At 38.3% G+C, this 21,162-nt stretch overlaps 3 protein-coding genes across 8 annotated transcripts in view; 2 read left to right on the top strand and 1 right to left on the bottom strand.

Annotated features, from left to right (window-relative positions):
• ATG2B (autophagy related 2B) overlaps nucleotides 1-7,397 on the bottom strand; it is a 49,251-nt gene extending 41,854 nt beyond the window's left edge. For all 3 annotated transcript variants that reach the window (XM_069783526.1, XM_069783528.1, XM_069783527.1), the window contains exons 1-4: nucleotides 6,775-7,397; nucleotides 3,267-3,429; nucleotides 1,232-1,384; nucleotides 144-246 (exon numbers count right to left, since the gene is read on the bottom strand). In XM_069783526.1, the coding sequence (XP_069639627.1) occupies nucleotides 144-246; nucleotides 1,232-1,384; nucleotides 3,267-3,429; nucleotides 6,775-6,936 (581 nt within the window). In that variant the 5' untranslated portion in view covers nucleotides 6,937-7,397. The remainder of the gene's footprint in view (nucleotides 1-143; nucleotides 247-1,231; nucleotides 1,385-3,266; nucleotides 3,430-6,774) is intronic.
• Nucleotides 6,865-11,609, top strand: GSKIP (GSK3B interacting protein). Of its 4 annotated transcripts, none has more exons than XM_069783532.1 (3): nucleotides 6,865-6,888; nucleotides 8,819-9,077; nucleotides 9,703-11,609. In XM_069783532.1, the coding sequence occupies exons 2-3, from the start codon at nucleotides 8,820-8,822 to the stop codon at nucleotides 9,862-9,864; spliced, it is 420 nt and encodes a 139-aa protein (XP_069639633.1). In that variant the 5' UTR covers nucleotides 6,865-6,888; nucleotide 8,819; the 3' UTR covers nucleotides 9,865-11,609. The 4 variants fall into 4 exon arrangements, with proteins under 4 accessions (XP_069639633.1, XP_069639634.1, XP_069639631.1 ...); XM_069783533.1 differs by lacking the exon at nucleotides 6,865-6,888 and adding an exon at nucleotides 7,480-7,503; XM_069783530.1 differs by lacking the exon at nucleotides 6,865-6,888 and adding an exon at nucleotides 7,510-7,733.
• Nucleotides 11,610-12,557: 948 nt separating this feature from the next.
• Nucleotides 12,558-21,162, top strand: part of AK7 (adenylate kinase 7) — a 34,432-nt gene continuing 25,827 nt past the window's right edge. The window contains exons 1-7 of the mRNA XM_069783525.1: nucleotides 12,558-12,659; nucleotides 13,287-13,472; nucleotides 14,529-14,637; nucleotides 15,631-15,725; nucleotides 16,509-16,619; nucleotides 20,386-20,469; nucleotides 21,051-21,139. Coding sequence (XP_069639626.1) covers nucleotides 12,582-12,659; nucleotides 13,287-13,472; nucleotides 14,529-14,637; nucleotides 15,631-15,725; nucleotides 16,509-16,619; nucleotides 20,386-20,469; nucleotides 21,051-21,139 — 752 coding nt within the window. The 5' untranslated portion in view covers nucleotides 12,558-12,581. The remainder of the gene's footprint in view (nucleotides 12,660-13,286; nucleotides 13,473-14,528; nucleotides 14,638-15,630; nucleotides 15,726-16,508; nucleotides 16,620-20,385; nucleotides 20,470-21,050; nucleotides 21,140-21,162) is intronic.

Raw genomic sequence — 21,162 nt, 5'->3', positions numbered from 1 at the left:
AACAGGTGCTCAAGAACTAGTGTCTTAGCTGTATACTAAGAATGTATGTGCATGGGCAAAATATAGTGTACAGGAAATGGCAAAAAGTGCCTTAGGAAAAAAAAAACCAACAACAAACAGATTTAAAAAAAAAAAATCTTTACCTTTCAATTCTGATTTCAAGTGCAGTTCCACTTTTAGAGTTTTCCAGCACATGTTCTATTCGCAAAACAGTATCTAAGAAGGTAACTTTCACTCTTCTTAGAACTTAAATGAGAAAACAAAAAGGTACCATGCAAGCATTTAAGTCAAGTTTCTCAACAATGACTTTTATAACCAATTTAAAACAGTCTTTCATTTTAAGTTCTCAATATTTATTTCAGTGAAAATAATCAATTGAGTTTAATAATGTAACAAGACATCAAGTAACAGCATAAACTATTAAATGTCCAATATGTACTTCCGTACCGTGCAATGGACCTTTAATGCACCGATATCTGAGCAAGTGACAACTCAAACCAAGCTGTTCTATGGCTCAGTGTGGATGATGCTCAAAGAAAGTACCTGCTTCATTGTGCACCGTGTCTGAACTCCTAAACGTTGCTATAGCACCATGCTACTTCGGCTGAATACTATTTCTAGATCTGAATTGAAACACTTCCCTTAGCTCAGACATTTCAGCACTAGGTTCTGCACCACGTAATGTGGTCACAAGCCCTTAGTTTCTTCCACTTAAAAAAACCCACCACCAAAACCAACCAGAGTTTCTAAAGCACTTCTAACAACACGGTGTGATTATTGAGATACATATGTCGTAACAGGTCAGCTTTGTGTAAAAATAGCTGAAAAAACATTCTCTGTTTCTCCCTCAACAGCATCGCTACTAACAATCTAAGTTTGTGTGATTAACTAAATTGGCACCTCCAAAACTAAGGCATCTCACCAATCACTGAAGCACAGATTTAGCTGGATTTGTTCCGGTATAAACAAACAGCAATTTGCCCTGCAGTAGGGTTCATTCTGTTCACTGAGGGAAGTATAAACATTTTGTAGTAAGTAAATGGGCTTTTCTTCCCCGCTTCGGAAACAAGATCAATTGTCCTGCCTTCCTGTTTAAATTTTACAAGTAATGCTAACAAGTGAAAATTTGTGAGACAAATGAGGGCAAATGAGATGCCATTTTGTAAAACTGAGACACAACAAACTGATTTATTCTCAGATGTTCTTTCAGATCTCAATAATTAATTCATACCTGTTTCAATAGTTTCTGCAAATTTCTCAAGTCCTTCAAAAGGCTGGGACCCTTCTCCTTGTTCATCTGTCAATTTTTGGCTAAGACACTCTTTTGCAAGCTGCATACTACTGGTCATAAAACTTGACCAATACATAGGCTCAGACCCAGATGCTGTGGAGTAAAAGAAGTCTTAATAAATTTGTGAACATTTTGAAACAATAAAGACGAAACAAAATAATACATTTGGCACATCCAGAAAAGAGTTTCAACAGCTTAGCAAGAAGTCATACTTAAAAACAAATTTAGTTACAATCTGTCTTTATAGACTTTAATTACTTTAATCTATTTAGATTGCATTGGTAAGAGTCTGGTATTTGAAAATTCAATATAAACAAGATGAAACCAGGATTTAGTGTAACCAATCTTCAGGACTGGTTTAAGTTAATAATTTATGAAGTACTTTTATTATATTGTTATGATTTTGCAGGTATAATCAGCAAAATGAGATCAAGGAAATAACTCTTTTTTTTTAAAGAATTATTTGATTTATTTTAAGGTTTCTTATTCCATTTGAAACATATCCTAGATTGGGAAAGACTAAACAAGGTTTAAGATGTTATCTTAGCATATTAGAACACCGTTTTAAATGTCTAACACAGACCTGACATAATAAGTAGAACATAAGAAAGTCCAAAAGCACAGCACCCATTAAGCTGAACAAGTTTTTTAGCAGCCCCATTAGCTTAATTGACAGTGCATTCTTATTACCTAATGCCAAGCCCATTGTGAGAAAATACTATAAAACTAGATTAGAAAAGCTAATCAAATTCAACTATAACACTCTAGTATAGGCAAACAAAAGTAAAACTAGTACAAATACAAACATGTTAAACAGGCAAAACATTCCAGTTTAGCATTCAGATCTGGAAACATCCATGTAGCTATAGAATTGTGATTAAACCAGCATAATGTTTTTTTCCTACTGTATTACAAAGCACTGTGCATCAAAAGAGAACTAAATGGATGCAAGTGAATAAATAAAGTTTCCTCCTAATACTACCATTCTTTCAAAGCAATAATCTTACATCAGAAAGTAAGACAGCTCAAAATTTGGTTTGAGTTAAACAAATAAGAATGAAATGCAGAGTACATATAAGCAAGTTACTTAAAGTAACTAGCAAAAGATGGAAAATAGGGTTTATGCATTTTTTTCTCTTCTTTCTGATGCATTTAAGGAAGTATTTTCTTCTATCTGCTCTACACTATAAAAAGGAAAACAAATTAAAATCCTTCAGACATTCAATCAAAATTTTCCACACACTAAAAATGCACTAAATGTCCCACACATGCTATAACAACACATCTTAACAGAATTTATGGAGGTTGGATAGTCAGTGAAAACTTATCACCAGGACAGTTTAAACTAGATCAGTTAGATTCATATGGATACGGACAAGCTAGAAGAGCTCAGACAATCCTCTCAGCATTATAATCAGAGGTAGTAAGTATTTAGAATACTTAAAGGTCATTATTTCAGACTGTGATAGCAATTAAATTGTATTACTTGTTCTCCAAATATTCAAGAAGATGCATCTTTCACTCTAAAGTTGCTGAAGAAAGCCAGAACCTCACTGTAGTCCCCCCTCACAGTCTTATGTTATTGGGTTATCCTACTGCCACCTAATAGCCAGCTACTAATGCTGACTAACAGCACTTGGCATACAACACCCAAAAAACCTAGCTAACAAAAACTCCTTTCCACGCAGTAGTATTTTCATTTCAATATGTCTGAAACAGTTTGGAAGAAGGTACAACAGTAGGAACATTATAAACATTTTAAGTTATTTAACAGAACAACAACCAATTGAGAAACACTTGACAACCAATTTATGAACACCTGACACTTTCTTTTTTTATTACATTCTCTATCATTAATGCATGTAAATTAAATGGCGCTTTAAATAAGGCTAAGAACTGACTAAAACAAGTGTAGCCTTTTGCCTCTGAAAAACTGTAATGAATCTCCTTTTCGAAAATTAAAAATTAAGCCTACCAAGCCTTGGTCTTGGCCTGAAGACCATCTCTAATCCTTTCACTTCTAACGCACAGTTATCCTGTAGCAACGACCCCCATGGAACAGATAAAGAAATTGATTGGATAAATCCATCTGTGACTTCCAGAGGTGCATCTGCAGACTCTAGGATCTCATTAAGACACTAGAAGAAGAAAATAAAATTAAAATTAAAATAATAATAATAATCACATCCATAATTTCACATATAACAAATAAAACATATTGAGGCTACCAGAAAAGTAATTATACTCAGAAAGACAGTAAGATGGCCACCTTCAAGTATTTTGATTCCATCATAATTTGTCTCACATTAATTACTCAGCTTTCACCATAATACAGATTTCTCTATGGTAGCTATATAAACTGTATTTTTGCACAACACCAAAACCATTCTGTAATCTTACTGATCTAAATACTACAGCACTGACACAAGTTAATCTATTCTTTCTCTGGCAATACTTGAAGAAAGCTGAAAACAGGCTAAAAGTAAAAACACAGAAAGTACCTAGTTTCTGTGGCAAAAGTATTTTACTAGCATGGAATTTCAATGTAATGTTCATTTTACATTTCTCTGTGACACTGGAACAACAGAACCAAATAATCATCACTTGCTGTATAACATACTTGCCGTTTCTAAATCATATTTTAATATGATTAGTGTTCAGCACTAATTTAAAAATTGAAGCTCAGTGGACAGACCAATATTCTACAGAAACTGTTCCATTAATCCAGTGCTTTATAATGACATTATAAACAAAACTACAATCAAGTTGCCCTCAGTATCATACAGGGTAAGTGAAATTGATGAGAAAAATCAAACAACAGCTCAGAAGTAACTTGGAATTTTTAAGTGAAAAGACTCACTTGTTGCAATATATAGCTTTTAATACATCCATACAGAGGAAACATATTATTCGCATTTATGTTAAAAAAAATGCAAACCCCTGTTTGTGCCCTGATTAAAAAATTTAGTTAAAACTGAAATTATTGAACAAGAACTATCTAGGCTGCTTTAATAAAAGAAAAAACAATCTAAATCACATACCAAATTCAGTGAGTGCAACTTTCTGATATATACAAGACCTTATTAAAGCCTATGGTTATCATACTAGGACATAATCTTCAACTGGCAAAAAAAAATATTGCTTTCACCTTCCTGTGTTGAACAGGGCCACTGATTTTACCTAAGAAAATGGATAAATTCCACATCAAAAGTGGAAAAAAAAAGAAAAAAAATTAAAAGTTGCTTTCCATTTTAAAATGTTGTTCTAATCATACAGAATAATTTAGAAACAAAAATGAACAAAAGAAGTTTTCAGAAAATGACATTTTTCATTCTTATATCTTCTGGTGCAACTTTCCCATCATGTTATCTTGTTGGTCTGCTCATACTCTTAGTAACTTTGCTTTTAGCATTTTGTTTGCTTGCATGTTTGGCTTTTCTAGTTTCTGTTCCGAAGTCCACTCAAGCAGCAGAAAAGGACACTAACTTTAAAGAAACAGAACCTGAAACAGTTCTATTGGGAAATTTAAGAATCAAATAATCAACTAAGATCCAGTGACATTAAAACTTTATTTTGAGCTAAATATGAGAATTATAGATATGGAGTAGCATAAAATCAGGCAAAAATAATTATTTGGCATGAAAACGATATCTGAAAATATCACAGATTCATTTAAATTACTTGAACCTTTACAAAATAATTTGCTATAGAAGGAAGTAAGCTAGTTACCATATTTTGAATAAATCTGACTCAGATGTCTTTTTGCTACCAATGTACACGGCAATAAAGGTGAGTGTATTTTAGTACATTCCTTATTATTTTGAAATAGAAATTTACTATCTAAAAGAAAAAAAATCCTAGTATTCTTTAGCTAAATTTCTTCATAAACAAGCCAGCTGTTCCTAGTAAGCAGCAATTAGAGCTTTCCAAGTGAAATTTTAAAACCGAAACAGCCTTCACATCAGGACTTGTTCCCACATTATTGACTGAAAGTCTCCAGCTGGAAATCACAGTAATACTAGTGGCAAAAGTACTACTCCATGTATATTAAAATTCAACCACAAACATCATGGGTAACATTTTGATTTTTCTGAACAGCCGAGGTGCCAAGAGTCAAAGGGGTTACACTAACAGCCCGAAGTATTCCTGTATATCTCTATAATCTATAAACACTACAACGTTGGCTGAAATAGCTACAATATTAAAATGAACAGAAATATCCACAAAAATGGATAAGATAGTATGTAAAAATACAGTCATCCTGGTGATTCATAGAGAACAAGCTTACAATGACTAGGGGGAAAAAAAGAGCTGTAGTACTTCCGTGACATCTGTTTTTGCAATCTGTCATACATGAGAGTCACGTGCAGAGAACCCCAAACATACCATTGTTTACAAGCGAAAAACGCTGATCTACAAATGGGGAAGATAACCTAAGCATTATTGTATATACATTTAATCACTGTGTATACATAATTAACTGTTCGTTTAGTACTGGTCCATAACTGCTGCTCTTCCAAAGTATTTACATTTTAAATAATGTCCCTTTGACTAGTGAAGAGTGCGGCGATACCCACTAGAGGGCATAATTCAATTAAAGCGAGACAGCCTTACTGCCTGCCACAGAAAACAAGCTGCAGACACAGCCAGAAAGAAAAGAAGAAAACAAACAAGCAAACAACAAAAAAACCCACACTAAAACACTGGTAATATTGAGCATTTCCACAAACGTCTGTCTCCTGCCACTTTCAAACATATTTTCACACAAACAACTGGAAAAGCATTATCTGAAAACGTCACACATTCCCAAGTATTTTAAAAAGTACCCAGCATGGCCTAATACCAGAACACAGTATCGTAAAATGTGTTTTGAAAGTACGTTGTAAAGCAATAAGCCGGTGTACCTAGTTCATCATCTGTGCTACCCTGGAAGTCAATGACTGACGCACAGCAGTGCTTAAGGCTCCTCTTGACAGTCACCTGACTGGCAGGTAGAATTCAGTAACATTGGTAATTAACCCAAGAAACTTTATGAAATATTACAAACACGGACACAGACCTTTGGATTACTACAGCAGGCTGGAAGTATGCATACCTGTGTGTGTGTATAGAAACACACATACGTATATATAAATACATACATGCCAGGTCAGGAAAAAAGCTTCAGTTGGTTCAAAGTGTGACAGCAGCTATTGCCGCCTTTTAGGTTTTTGTTTCCTTTATCATAATTAAAAATAACAAAACCAAAGTGTGGCTAGAAAAACATATGCATAATAAATACCCAGATTTCCTTTTTTTTTTTTTTTTAAAGTATTAACATATCAGAGAAGAGTTCCCTGGATGAAATGCTAATTATGGCTGTAACTTTTTACACAAAGGAGGCTGGGTACTGAAAATAAAGTGGGTGGCAGCCGGGGGCAGGGAATCAGCTGGTCGCTCAGACGCAGCAGGAGCCGAGGGGGTGAAGCGCCGCCATCTCTTACCCACTTATCCAGAGGGACCTGCGTCAAGGAGCCGGTGCCCTGGTAGAGATCCAGGCTGAGCTGCTCCAGGCTGAGCTTCTCCTGCAAGAAGTGGCCCAGGTACCTCTGCAGCAGGTACCTGCAGGCCCTCTTCTTGATGGACTCCGAGAAAGGCCACGGCATGGCGGCTGCACGCCGGGGGCCGCGCGGCGGGACGGGGTCGGGGTCGGGCGGCGGGACGGGTCCGGGGCTGGCCCCTCCGGCGGGCGGAGAGAGGGAGCTGAGCGGGAGCCGCCGGGCCCAGCCTCGCCCCTCAGCGCGGGCTACCGCAGGGCCTTCCCGCTGCCAAGCGGCGCCCCCGCCGCCCCTCACACCGCCGGCGGGGCGGCACTGCCTCCCCTCAGGGCGAAGAGGCGCTGCCAGGTAGCTCCATCCTCACTCGGACACCGTCGCCGCCATCTTCCCGGCGACCCGCGAGCGCGCAGGGGGCCGCCGCAGCCGCGCTGGGCAGCAGAACGGTGCCGCGGAGCGGGGTGCGGGGCCGGTGTCCGGCAGGCGGGCAGACCGCCCCCCGCCGCCCCGCGTCAGCTGTCCGCCGCCGGCGAGGGCGGCCGGGCCGATCCGGGCTGTTTGTCTCCTTCCTCCCCGCGCAGCCCCCCCCGCGGCCGAACGCCGTCACCGGCACCGTGACGCTCGCGCGGAAGTGGCGTCGCGAAGCGGAGGACGCGGGGGCGGAAGCGGCGGCGGGAGGTGCGTGAGGGGGCGGTGTCGCGCCGGAGGGGCCTCCGCTGGCGGGCGGCGCCGGGGCGAGGCGGCGGGGGCCGGGAGCCCTGGCGCAGCCGGTGGCGGCGGGGGCCGCCTCTCTAGTGAACGGCCCCGGGGGAGGCAGCAAGGCGGGTCGCTCTCCGCCGGCAGGGCGGAGCGGCAGGCGCCCTTGTGTCCGGAGCCGCTCGGGGTCGGGAGGCCCGCCGCCGGGGCTGGTAGGTGGGCTCCCGGGGCGGCCCCCGGGGCGCGGCGCTGCCGGGGGTGGGGGGGTGGCGCCCCGCTCCTGCCGCGCTGCTCGGGGCGGAGGCGCCGGTGTGACCCGTGGCTGCTTCGCTGTCAGTAAACCGGAGTGACTGGCTGCCGTTGGGAGGCTGCGCCGCTCGGTAGCCAGCTCCCTTGTTGCCTTCAGCTCCTTTGGAATTTGTGTGTAGGTCCGAGGTGGGATTTGTCAGGAAGGGATGAATCTTAACGGAGCGAATGCCTTGCGTGTTGCAGGTCGGTTACTGCCAGCCCTCGTTCCGTCCTGGCAGCGGTGCTCGGCTACCAGAGCACTCGGGGCAGCGTCCCAAGGGGCTTTCCCAGCTGGCCTTACGGGGGGTTCCCTGTGGATGTAAGTTAGCTGAGGCTTCCTGGCGATACTGGTGTCTGAGAAGCAAACGCTGGAGCCGCTGTGGTAACACCCACAGGCTGGAGCCTGTCCCGGTTTGGTAACGGTTGCTTACAAAGGCCAGCTATATGTGTCTCTGAAATGTGTTGACAATTGTGCGTAAACGCTAAAGCTAAACGAGAATTGTTCTTCAGTGAGTGTAAACAAAAAGCTGCTGTTAATATGTCTCTATAGTCTCTGATAACCCATTTAGTCCACAGACTTTTCAAAGTCTTTCTTAAATTCACCAACAATAGGGTTTTTTTTTCTACAGCTATTGATTTCAGTTTTTCCAGGCATGACTTGTCTTCCTACTGCATTCTGGATCAGCAAAGTGCAGAATTAATGACTGCTGAATCATAACAGAGTCTTATACAACAGAATGCGAGTTACTTGCATAAGAAGAAGCAACTTCAGCAATACGGATTCTGCTTCTATGTGCTAATGTAACCTTCTTAAGCCGTTGTTCTCACACCTTGGTTTTGAGTTCTCTGGACTGTCACTTCATGAGTTATGGAAGTCACTGGGTCTCATATTTTCCTTTTTTTTTGGACAATGTTAAATATGTCTGCTTAAGAAACTCTGGTTTTATGGTGTTAATATATATTGAGTGTAGTGGTATGACAAATCTAAAATAAATGTTTCTGTATGCAGAATGGAGACTGACTGCAATCCTATGGAGTTGTCCAATAATACGGGATTTGAAGGGGATTCTGATTATAGAGACTTCGAAGGAACAGATGTGAAAGACATGAGACTAGAAGCCGAAGCTGTTGTGAATGATGTTCTGTTTGCTGTCAGCAACATGTTTGTCTCCAAAACCCTTCCCTGTGCAGAGGATGTGGCATATATCAATGTGGAAACCAGGGAAAGGAACAGATACTGCCTGGAGCTCACCGAAGCAGGACTCAGGGTAAACTAATTTGTTTATGATTTCTTAAGCCTCTTTATTTTGAACAATGATCGTGTTCAAAAGGTGCCTAGAAAAATACTTCAGTGACACCAAAACAGCATACGTATTCCTCTTGTACTTTTATGAAAGCCCGTTCTACATGTTTTCACCTAGAAAGTGGAACTTTAACTAGTTATACTTCCAACAAAGCAAGAGGGGAAGTTGATGAAAAACCAGACATTTATTTGAGACAAAATCATGAAGATTGAAGCAGCAATTTGTTGCAGGCATGTCAGCCTTTGGGTTTCTTGGGTACCCAGATTAGTCAGTAATACAGCATGTATACAACTCCTTTTTGCAACATCTGTATTTTTTGTGCAAACATGTAGATGTAAGGCTTCTTTTCAAAGGTCATAATGATAGATTTTACTAATATTCTGAGTTTTGGACAAAAGGTATTTGAAACTGTCTAAATACTGTATTACCACTAAGCCCCGTAGTAGAAAGCACAGATTGCGATTTAAATCCAGTATCTTTTGTTCTCACTGTATTACCCTGGCTGGCAAAGTTAAATGTTGTGATATCTGTTTCCCATTGCAAGGTGATTCTAACCACAGAAATTTAACCAGTGATTTCTTTGTTGCAGGTAGTAGCTTATGATTTTGATCAGACTGATGACGGGTTGCAAACTCCATACCACGAAACTGTCTACTCCTTATTGGACTCTCTCAGCCCTGCATATCGAGAGGTGTTTGGAAATGCATTACTACAAAGACTAGAAGCTTTGAAGAAAGATAGTCAGTCGTGATTTACCCAGATGTGAGGAAGGTTTAATGCTAGAAGGAATTCTTAGTATGAGGCACGGAGACCTTTCTTAAAAACATAATCACAAACATCTTAAGCTTAATTTCTTCCACTAATATCTAATTCATGCTACTACTACTCTATAACATTTTGCTACAGTGGATTTGCATATATCAGAATGCTATTAGAAGCCACTTGGATAAATAACAAAAAAGTTTCTTATTTCACTTTCTTTTTTGTTGTAGATGAGCAAGTAAGTTGCTTCTTACAACGTTCAGAATATTTGGTCTCTTTTCAAAGTGTTGTGTTATCCAAAACTCTAAAAATAGAGACTGAATGTTATATATACAAGTAGTAATCTGTTTTTGTGTGTGCTTACTGATAATTTTCATATCTCCTTTTTAAAATAGAAGCTAACTACTTGCTTTACCCAATTAATGAAAAATAATTGGAAAACTACTGTTCTGCAAAGAACAGAATTTCAGCTTGATTTGCTATACATAAATCTGAAAATTTTCAGCTTTGGTAAGAAGAAAGATGTTTCTTGAACAGTTGACCATTGCTTATATAGTCACAGTATCTGAGTTAAAAGCAAGGCTCAGTGTTATTTGATCTGTCCTTGTCTATGGCAACCAGCAAACTCCAAATAATACATGAGATGTACTGCTAATAATGAATGTATTGTCTGAATCGCAAATGAGTTAAGCACAGAATTAGGATAAAATGGGCTACATTTCCTAAAGATGATGTTATATATGCTATATATATATATATGTATATGTATGCTATATTGTAGCTGTTTGGGAGGCTTGGAAGACATTTTAGCCTGTTTACTACTCTGCGTGTTTACATGATGTACAGGATATACCCAAGAGTATTTTTGCTTCAGCCTTTACTTTCTATAATACAGTACTTTGGTACTCCTGTTTTTCACATTTTCTCCCTCAATTGTACAGCGTCCTCTCCTAATGAATACTAAGCAAGCACTGTAATGTTAACTGCATTGTATTGGTTTGAAACCAAAGGCTGTATGAAATTTGCTAAGACTAATACAAACTGGAAGATATAACTTGTATTTTCTAATTAAAAACTGGTACAAATCTCTTTATAAATCTATTGTTCTGCTGTAACTTTTCAAGTATGTACTGAATGGTAGACTTTTTAAAAATTACAGTTGGTTAGAAATACCAGTACTGTTGAACTAACGTTCTGTGACGTTCATACTTTTTGTATTCTTGTATTATTCAGTGTTTGTGCATCTTTATTTAAATAATCTTGCCATTATTCTGCCATGCTTTTGTGACAAGTACATGCTGTAGCTTTTTTGGAGCCACATTTAGGGGTACATCAGTTCTCACAAAGTCACAGATTCCAGTGACTTTGGTAGAGCTATATTGGCTTCTGCCTGCTAAGGATTAGTCATATTAATTGGAAGCCTAATAGAGCTTTTGTAATAGCTTTGGGGTAGTGATGTACAACTATGACTGACAAGACAACTGTAGTTAGCGCTTCTGTTTTCCAGAGCTTATATTATCTTTTGGGGTTGAAACTTCCGATATTAATCCTCTGCCCTAGGGTATGCTTCCGTGCTCTAAAAATTGTTCATAGGCTCTCTTTTGCACACAGGTTTGTGGCACGCGGTTAGTCCTCTGTGAGGAGAATGTACTTTACCAAATTTATATTTGAATATTTTTCCTTGCAACTAATTTACTTGTTCCATTTCAATGACTAAAGCATTAAAGAAATGCATTGGTGTGTTGTAGTTTTCTTGGGGGGGGGGGGGGGGTGGCGAACTGGTGGAAAGGGGGGAGTGAACAACCAAAGTCATCATACCCAGAAAAAAAATCTTAAATATCAAATAGTTAACAAGTATTTGAAAACCTCTGGCTGCAAATTCATATCTGCTGAAACTTTGTCATGAAAAAACAAAGTAGGTGATTGTAAAGGAAAGGAAGCATTAGAAGGACAAGTGGAAAAATGCCAAACTAAATGTTATGTTGCTAAGACTTTGTTTTTCTTAGACATCTTTTGTCATTTTATGTGCTTATTTATAAGCCTAAGCTGAGAAATACTTTAAAAACAGGTGTTTTGTAGGTGTTACCAGAAGAAACTTCTGTTGTTTCTTAAGAACATACTGCAGTGTTAACTGAAAAATGGGAAAGCTCTGTCATTCCACTGTGTCTGGGCTATCGAGTACGAAGAAAATGCTCTGCAGTCCCTACACTTGGGCACTGCTGCCTGCATGGAGAGAGCTTCTCTGACGCACCGACAACAGAGAATTTCCGTAGGTCTCCTTCAGCTGTCAGTTGTTTTCATTACCCGAACCCCTGAATAAGTGCTGCTTGGCCTAATGTAGCTGTTCATCTATGAATTGCCTAAAAAGCCTCAAAGCCTGCCTGCTATCTGAAACGATGTCTAATAACCCAATTAAAGCTAGTTTTGTCTCGGCGGTACTACGTACGTTTTGCCCTGCTCGGCGTCTAGAAGTCAGACAGTACAGATCTGTCTACCTACAGACAGACTGAATTAGGTACTTAAAAAGGGTATACGTACGTACTAAATGCCTGTTTAGACTGGCGATGGTCCTTACCAGAGGAGCTGCCCGGGACGGCTCCGCGGCCGGCCGCCAGGCCGCACCGCCCGGCCCCGCCCGCCGCGCCCACTGCGCAGCCGCCGCTGGTCGCGCAGCAACGGGCCGCGTCCCCGGCGCAGGCTGTGGCGATGGCGGCGGGGCCGGCGCGGAGCCGGCGGGTCTTCCTCAACCACCTCGACTCTTACTGCGGCCGCAGCATCGGCGAGGTGACCGCCGGGGGCGGCCCGCAGCTGCTGGCGGCCGCGGCTTCTTCCTCAGCGGTCGCCGCCTGAGGCGCCGCCGCCCTCCCGCCTGCCGCAGCCCGTCGCGGGGAGCGCCCGCCTGGCCCCCGGCCGGTAGCGCGGCAGGGAGCGGCGTCTGGCCTCCAGGGAGCTCGGCCGGGCGGGAAGCCGGCCGGGGAGCCGGGGTCAGCTAAAATAGCTGCTGGGGAGAGGGACTGGGGGCGAGAAGGGGTTAAGATAAGAAGGAGAAAAAATGAGAGTTAGGAGCAGGAGGTGTGGATAAAGCAGGTCGGGAGACCGCAGGCAACGCCTGGTCGCTGTGGAGAGAGGTAACGCCTGCCTGAGAGGAGCCAGGTTGCAGAGAAGAGGCTTCTAGGGACTCACCAACACCTTCGACTTTGAGGCGTAGGGCACAAGTCAAGACAAAACATTACAGCTGGGCTTGAGGAGTCCCTAACTTTTTCCTGTTCAACGGGAAGCTGCGTTCTGAGCTGCGTTACCTACAACCGGATCAGGGCTAGTCAGGCAGTGTTGGTGTCTTCCCAAGATCATGAGAAGCTGTGTAGGGTTCGATATGTATTTGCATACAGATGTGCATCTTGTATATTGCAGTATTTATCCAGATGTGTTGTTGGGGCATCGCTTGAAAGCATAGAAGAAGAAGAAGAGGAGGAGGAAGATGAAAATAATCCAGCTGCTGAAGTTTCTAGTAGGCCGAAAGAGGGACTCTACCAAATAGTGGGTACCCTTTCTAAAGCAGAGAGTGCTAAACCACGTTTTGCAGAGGAAATATATGCAGTAAGTGAGAGTCTTATTTCAGATTGCCATTAGACAACACTAGAAACCTTGCAAGTCATGTAAAATGACCCGCATGAATAAAATCGTCTTTTGTTGCTGCTGGAAGCTGTGTACATATATTTTATTCCTTCTGCTTCCTGCACACTGTTGTCTACTCCCTGCTAGGTCTGATACAGCAAATAGTAAAAGGAAGGAACTCAGACTCAAAATAGATTTTTAAAAAGATAGTTATGGACAAGGACATCATCTATCCTGATGATCCACAGGTCTGCTTTCTTTTTCCCTCAAAAGACACACCTCTAGTATCTGTGTCTTTCATCACCATTTTAAAGGTAGTGGTGCTGGAACTAAAGTTAGGGTCCCCCTTCTTAACTGTTCACTGAAATCACAGCTTTCACTAGCAGCTAATTGTTCTGAATAACTACATCTTTGTATAAAGATATGTTTTCTGAAATTAAAATTGCCTCTGTCTCAAATTGATTATCCAGAATCTCTTCAAACATTTGAAAATTTTTATTTAAACATCTATACAGCTGAGCTGTTCAATCAGAAAATTACGGCTGGCAGTATTTAATCTTAATCACTGCTCTTGCCCAAAGTGTTTGTTGGACTTGCTCAAGTGATGCAGACAATCTGCATTTAACAAAAATGATAGCATGCCATTTTGCAAGGAAATGGACGTTTTTTATGTCTTCCCCATTCTGCCAACTGATCCTTGTTTAAAATATCTATAAAAGGCATAGAAATTTTTTTTATATTCACAATTGCAGTGAAAAGATGAATCCTAAAATACCACTAAAAATTGTACATCTTTTTGAACTATATTAATGTGTAGAGTAAATTAGAAGTTTCAGCATTTAATTTACATTTTATCACTTTACTTGTATCTGACATATAAAATTTGATATCCGTCTTATGAATTATTCTAACATCCTAGTGTTAGAAAACTACATTCTATCACTAAGTTAAACTTGAAAAGTAAAGGAATTTTGGATATTTTTTTTCTTTTTTTTTTTTTCTTTTAAATGATACATTCTAACTATTTTTTTTCCCCAGGTCTCTTCTCGAAAAGAGCTCTTAAGTCACTTGCTTGAGTGTGAGATCATTTTATATAATATCACTGAGGATGCAAATCAAATTGAGGAAGCAACATGGGCTGCTTCTGGTTAGTATAGCTATCAACTGAACACAAAAATGGTTGCTATACAGCCATCAAAATTTACCATAAATATATAATGAAATTATCAGCTATTTATAGTTTACTGTAATATAAAACTGTGTTCCTTGATGGACAAATGCTGCATGAATTGTTCAATTAATTAGCAAGGAACCATGGAGTGCACTTAAGCATTCATAAGGTAGAGAAGCTGTCATGGAATGGTCCAACACATTAAATGACATATCTGTGTAGCCAGTTATTTCCCTAAATAACTATCAACCACCGTCTTATCTATTTGCATTGGGAGGTGGGTAGAAAATTTGCTCCTGTGATATTTAAAGAATGTATCAGTATTTTACGTAATTTTAATTTATTTTTTTTTAAAGTCCAATAAAAAATACTGCTAACAGTCTTTCTGAAACTTCCTCCTGATTGTTACATCCAAATACTAATAGGCATCTGGAATCTTTTTATGGTGACAGTGCAATATTTTTCTTTATATGATAGTCACTTTTACTATGATAGTCACTTTATACTGTTTACAGTATAAATACTTGGATAACATCATAAGTTACATAACCCACATTTAATTATTTTGCTCTAAACTAAAATAAGAAAGCTTTACTTGAATTCTGTAGATTTCCTGTTTCAATCATGAAAAAACCCACAGTTATTTTCTTTCAGTATCTCAGCAATCAATAAAGATGAATCATTTCCTAGTATAGAATGTTTCTTTTTTTTTTCCCCCCATGATATGTAGCCCTATGGACATTATGTTGATTCCAAATAATTTTATTCTTTATTACCATTGTTTGTCTATTTGTTTTCTTTTCTGACTTATTATCTTTATTTTATACCAACCCAAATAAGAAGTATTTGCTTAAAAATGCATATCACATTATGGTATAAATGTCTGTACAGGACCTTTATATAAAAGCAAAACTACAGTTTGAGTAATACAATTTACAATAAATTAAGTCATTTGCTTTCATTTAACAGCCTTACATATGGAAATAGAGCATTTTGCAACACCAAAGTTATTCATTCTCCTTTCAACAATAATGAGCTGGGCAAAAAGCAAACCCCCTGACCCTGTAAGTAATATGAAAATACTAATATTTTTTAACTGAATATTTCCATTTAATGGAAAATATTCATTACATTCAGTTAAAGTATTTCAGTATGCACTTCAACAATAGCTAATAAAGTTAGTGTCAGCAAGTGTGTTTTTTCTCATGATCCTTTCACCCTGAACCACTGCTTACTGCCAAAATTGTTAAATTTATTCCACTCGACAGAAAAGTTTAGGCAGTGGGCTACAATAATACAAGCAAACATTAGGGACTGTTTGCATAAGAGGCAAGACCTATGCTAACCACAATATGCACTGTCCTTCAGTATTAAAAAAATCCCATATTTACTAAATATTTAATGAAATACATATTTAAATCAGTGTATAGACAGATAAATAGATACAGCTTTATATATAGATATATCTATATATATCTAGATATAGATATAGATACCAGGAACCATGTGGGACGCTCTGTAGTATGCTATTGCAATTCTGAAATTTGGTGTTACAGAAATGGTGTTTTTCAAGCTTGTGTAATGCTATATATAGCAAAAATTAATGTTTTTTTAAAATATAAAAAGTAGTTTAAAATATTTTTCTGTGAAAATTGAAATTGAACTATTGACATTTTCAAAATGTTGAACCTCAAGTATCAGAATCAGAAATGTTAAGAATTTCAAATGAAAAACAAAGTTAAAACAGATTTTAAAAATACTTTTTAAGAACTTATTTTAACCATGTAGGCCTTTAAAAATTGTTCTGTTTTAAAACATGTATAACAGTTGCATTTCTTTCTTCATAGGAAGATCCTGAGATTCCTTTTACTGATGAGGATTATCGCAGAAGAAAATCTCATCCTAACTTTATGGCACACATAAATGCTGAAAAACTCATTCTCAAACTTGGGAAAACTGTATGTAAAGAACTTTTTTATAAAAATAGGTTGTTTGGTCTTCTTACTTAGAGCATTACCTTAGTCATGGAAATTACCAACAATTTGAATAAATTTTAAGAGTATTTTGTTCTCTTGATAAATATGGATAACATCAATTATTAATAAAATATCAAGTATAGAGAAGACTGTCTTTTGAAACGTGTCTGCATAATACAAATCCCAAATTCTGTCTTTTTCTTACGCTGTGAGTAAATCATGCTTATCTCATTTGATACGGACAATGAAACAATATGTTTTTTAGAGAGAAGTAAAGCTGGGGCCTGCATGGGGAAAGACTTGAGGATAAAAGAATGTAGAGGAAAGGGATATTAGTGTAGTTTTAAAGAAAAGCAGCATCTTTAAATGATAGCAAGCTATGTTACTATTATGTCTCATTTAAATACTTAGAAGATGTTCTGGCCACACCTGTCTCATTCCTGGATAGTTTGTGCTCTTGAAGCAGAGAGCTTGTTGACTTTTATTGCACCCTATAATTCACTTTAAAATCATGGCCATAGACCTGACCCAGAATAACTAGAATATATGTTATCACTTTATATGTTTTTTTAAGATCACTTCCTTCAGCTTTGTTTGTTCCAACCTGATTAGACTATTAATCTTACTAGAGAACAGACCATGCCTCTCTTTGTGATTAAGAACTATTATTAAATAAATATCAATAGTGGCTCGGATTGTGTTTCATGACTCAGGAAATTTGACGCTATTGTCATTAGCGATGAAGTACTGTGGAGGTTGGGACAGAGAACTGGAAGACAATGAAATACACTGTATTGATGAAGGTGTCATTTGGTCATTCTGTTTGTGCATTAGCAGTCTCCCATAATAAATATAATTTAGTGTCCACTGCAGAAATTTATCAGGCTAATTATAGAGGGGGAAAAAACCTTTACTCAGATTTGAGTATACACGTGTTGTCTTATGCCCTGTTGAGAAAATAGAACTAGAAATTATATTCTGTTCTAACATGGGTTTAATATTACAGAATGCCAGTAAAATTTGGTTTATGGCTTGAAAAATCAGTGGCAAATTTTTCTTACTTTTACTGTGCTAACATGGGTTTATAAGACTATGGAATAACTTTCAGACTTGTGATGTAGTTAGAAACATGAAGATTGTAAACAGCGTCCACCAAACCTTGCAATAACTTCTGCCACAAGTAACACCCGGATGAACTATTGACTCAATTTTTCTGACTAGTCCAAACCACTGAGTGACTACATAACAAAGGTATTAATATAATTAGCTTCTAAATGTTTGCCAGGCTGAATGTCTCTGTTGAGAAGACGGTGGAACAACATGTAGCAGTACACAATAAAGCAACTTGAATATTTTCAATATATGCCTCTTGTAGGCCTTTCAAAAGGAGCCCTTTTCCTCCAGAACTCCACGGGCAGCATCAATGGGTATCATTGCCCCTGTTTAGTTTCTGTCAGCACTTTGGAACAGGAAGGCTCCAAAGCATCTGTTCTTCCCAGCAGATCAACATTAGCTTCCTGCGATGGCTGGAGACTTCTGATTACAGTTCTTACTAATTTTTAAATTCAGTGGCATCTGGGGAATATGCCATCTGTGAAAGAAATGACAGTGTTACCAGTCCCTGCAAAGAGTTCAGCAGGAGATACTAGGATTCAGCAGCCATGTCAGTCATGTAGAGAAGAACTTGCACCGAGAATAGAAGGGTTTCTTAGCCTTGGTATCTGTTCAGAGTACAATTTAATGGTTGTTGTTGCTTAAAGGAAGATTTCACCCCTCTAAGTAAGTGTCTCTCCCACCTATATTTTGCTTAAAATTCAGCAAGAGTTGTGAGCTATAAGTCTTTGCTTTTTACCACTAGCAATTTTTTTACCTTTACCTTTGTAGCAGGGCATTTGGACTGCATAGAGTTTCTCAGAAGTCACTGACTCTGGGGTCCTGCCAAATTCAGAATCCTTGGAGAAACCTCTGCCTACCACAGACAGAAGATCTCTTCATCTCCTAGCTCTGTTCTCAGTGGCATCACAGTTCCTGAATCCATTAATTTAGACCTGTTTCCCATGTCAAGCATTTTATTAGCATAAAACAAACAAACAAACGTAAAACAGCCAAAGCCTAGAACTGATTATACTAGCTAGAATGTGACATCTAGTGGCTTTAATGAATATTACACGGGAACGTGAAGGTCTTTACCCGTGACTAAACATGCTGTGTGTCACCGGAGCTTGCCTAATAATTACCTTATTTTTTAAGTTAAGTATATCCAAGTCATCTCAAGTAGTACCTTCTCATATGTGTGACTTGCGACACGAAATAGGTATTTTAGAGGACTTGAACCTATTTTAGAGGTTTGTATTTCAGTGAAGTATAGCACTCGGTGGCGAACTGTGGTTTGTCTCCACAAGTGGCTACTGTAGAAGCTACTGCAAGGCAAATGGAAGATAATCCTATGTGTTACATTATTCTTAAGGGAGATGAAAAATAGCACCTCCTGTGCTTTCACAAGAGGCAGGTTTTTCCTGCTGGGAGGTGGAAATTACAGCATGTCTTCTTCCGTGGCATGTTTGCAGTCTGTCCAGAACAATCCTGGGAGCTGCTGCTCTTAGGGTACAGTTTCTATCATGATACTACCCAAGCAAACTAAGTGTGGGAGCTCTTACACTATCTGTAATGTCTTCTAATTTTAATGTTTCTCGTGATTACTAACAAGCTGTTGCATTCAACTGAGTTGAGATAGTTTTTATTACAAAATATTATTTTGTAAGTAGATAGATAAAAACACATGCACAGGTAGTTGCCATCTCTTTATAGGAGGCTTTGCTTATAGAATCAAAGATTGTCTAACAGTGTTCTTAGTTTTAAGTTTCTGAAATATTATAAAGATAATAACAAAAGATGCATTTTTTCACAAAAAAAGTAAATCCCAAATCTGGGCATTTATTCTCTTTGCTGATAAATGCACGTTCTTTTACATAGTGTTACAGAGATATGTAACGTCTAGGATCTTTACAACATGAGAATTATTTAATAATTTTGTTTCACCTTAAAAATTTCAAAGTGACTAGTCCTAATTTAAACGATTTTCTTGAAAGTTTTTCTCCTTAAGATGATTTCGACATCTTTATTTTCTCTGTACAACCATCCTCAATGCTGATCCAAATAATAACATTATACATAAACAGGCAGCCAGGATAGGCAAATGTATGCTATTATGCAATAATGGTCAGCAAAAAATATATGGGTTGATCATGATGTGTGGTTAGTAAAACACTTAGTTCACAGATTTTTATTTTTTTTTTAATTGTATGTCAAAATGAAAGTAAAGCAATCGTAAAATCATTAATCCAGCATTTCCCACTCCTTTAGCTAAAAAAATAGCTTCAGTGAATTTCAGAGTTATTTTTCTTGGAAATAGAAAGTAGAAATATGAGTTATCCTGTCCACTTTATTGATTTACATAACTTCCAATTTTTTTAACTCTTAAAAATTTTATATATATTTAGAATTTCAGTTCAAATGTGGACAGGTCAGTTCCAATTGAGCAATGTTTTTTTTGAAGGAAATGCTAGCAATATGACTTATGAAACTACAGGATATGCAACAATTGATCTAGCTATAAATTTTAAGTGACATGATTTACAGACTTTGTATATTTAGTACACAAGTACTCACTCAAGTTTCAGGGTAAGCCAGTATCCCACTTGCAGTACTGTATTTTTATAAAAACTTTCTTGTTGATTTTACTTCACAGAACAAACATAAATTTTCAACTTATGTTGTTGCCTCAGGACATCAATATGGAGCTGGGGAAGGAGTCTTGCACTACTTTTTTAAGGTAGACATCCAACTATTTTTGAAGGTTCATTTAATTTCTAGGGGCAAATTGCACTGGAATTGAGTGCATTTTTAGTAGTTTTGGTATCATAAACTTAATGCTATTGTGAACAAAACTGATTATTTGATCCCTTTGAAATGTTTTAGCTACAGTGGAAGTGTTTTCTACTTTTTTGGCTCTTTATGTTTTTTAGTTTTCTCCATATTTTTTGAACAGTATCTCTGTATGTACTTTACAGTGAGAATATGTCTGTCATATCAATGGAATCAGGAAAAATGTCTTTTTTCTCGACATTATATTCTCTTTTTTTCCAAGCATTTCTTTTATTTGAGATACAAAATAACATTTGTCGAGATCAAAGAATATTAGTTTAAAAAAAAAAAAAGTTTCTTGTTTTTGGTAGGCTGCCAGTCAGTTTTTCTCAAAAAATGTTTCCTTTACTGCAGTTCCATTAATCATTCAAGAAACTGAACTGTAAATCCTGAATATATAGATTTGCCTAGTAAACAAATGCTCCTTTTTTAAGCTCTGGTTAAAAGTAACCTTTTCCTCCTTACTTCATTCTCTATTTGTGTTTTCAGATAGGTTGGCTTAGTGAGACCCCTACAATACCTGTTTTTGGAGACGGAAACAATTTTATTCCAACCATTCATGTTCTTGATTTAGCAGCGTAAGTAAAAAAATGGACAATAA

Source organism: Haliaeetus albicilla, chromosome 5 (genome assembly GCF_947461875.1).
Source record: "Haliaeetus albicilla chromosome 5, bHalAlb1.1, whole genome shotgun sequence".
NCBI classification, from domain to species: Eukaryota; Metazoa; Chordata; class Aves; order Accipitriformes; family Accipitridae; genus Haliaeetus; species Haliaeetus albicilla.
This window is presented reverse-complemented; position numbering and strand designations above follow the sequence as displayed.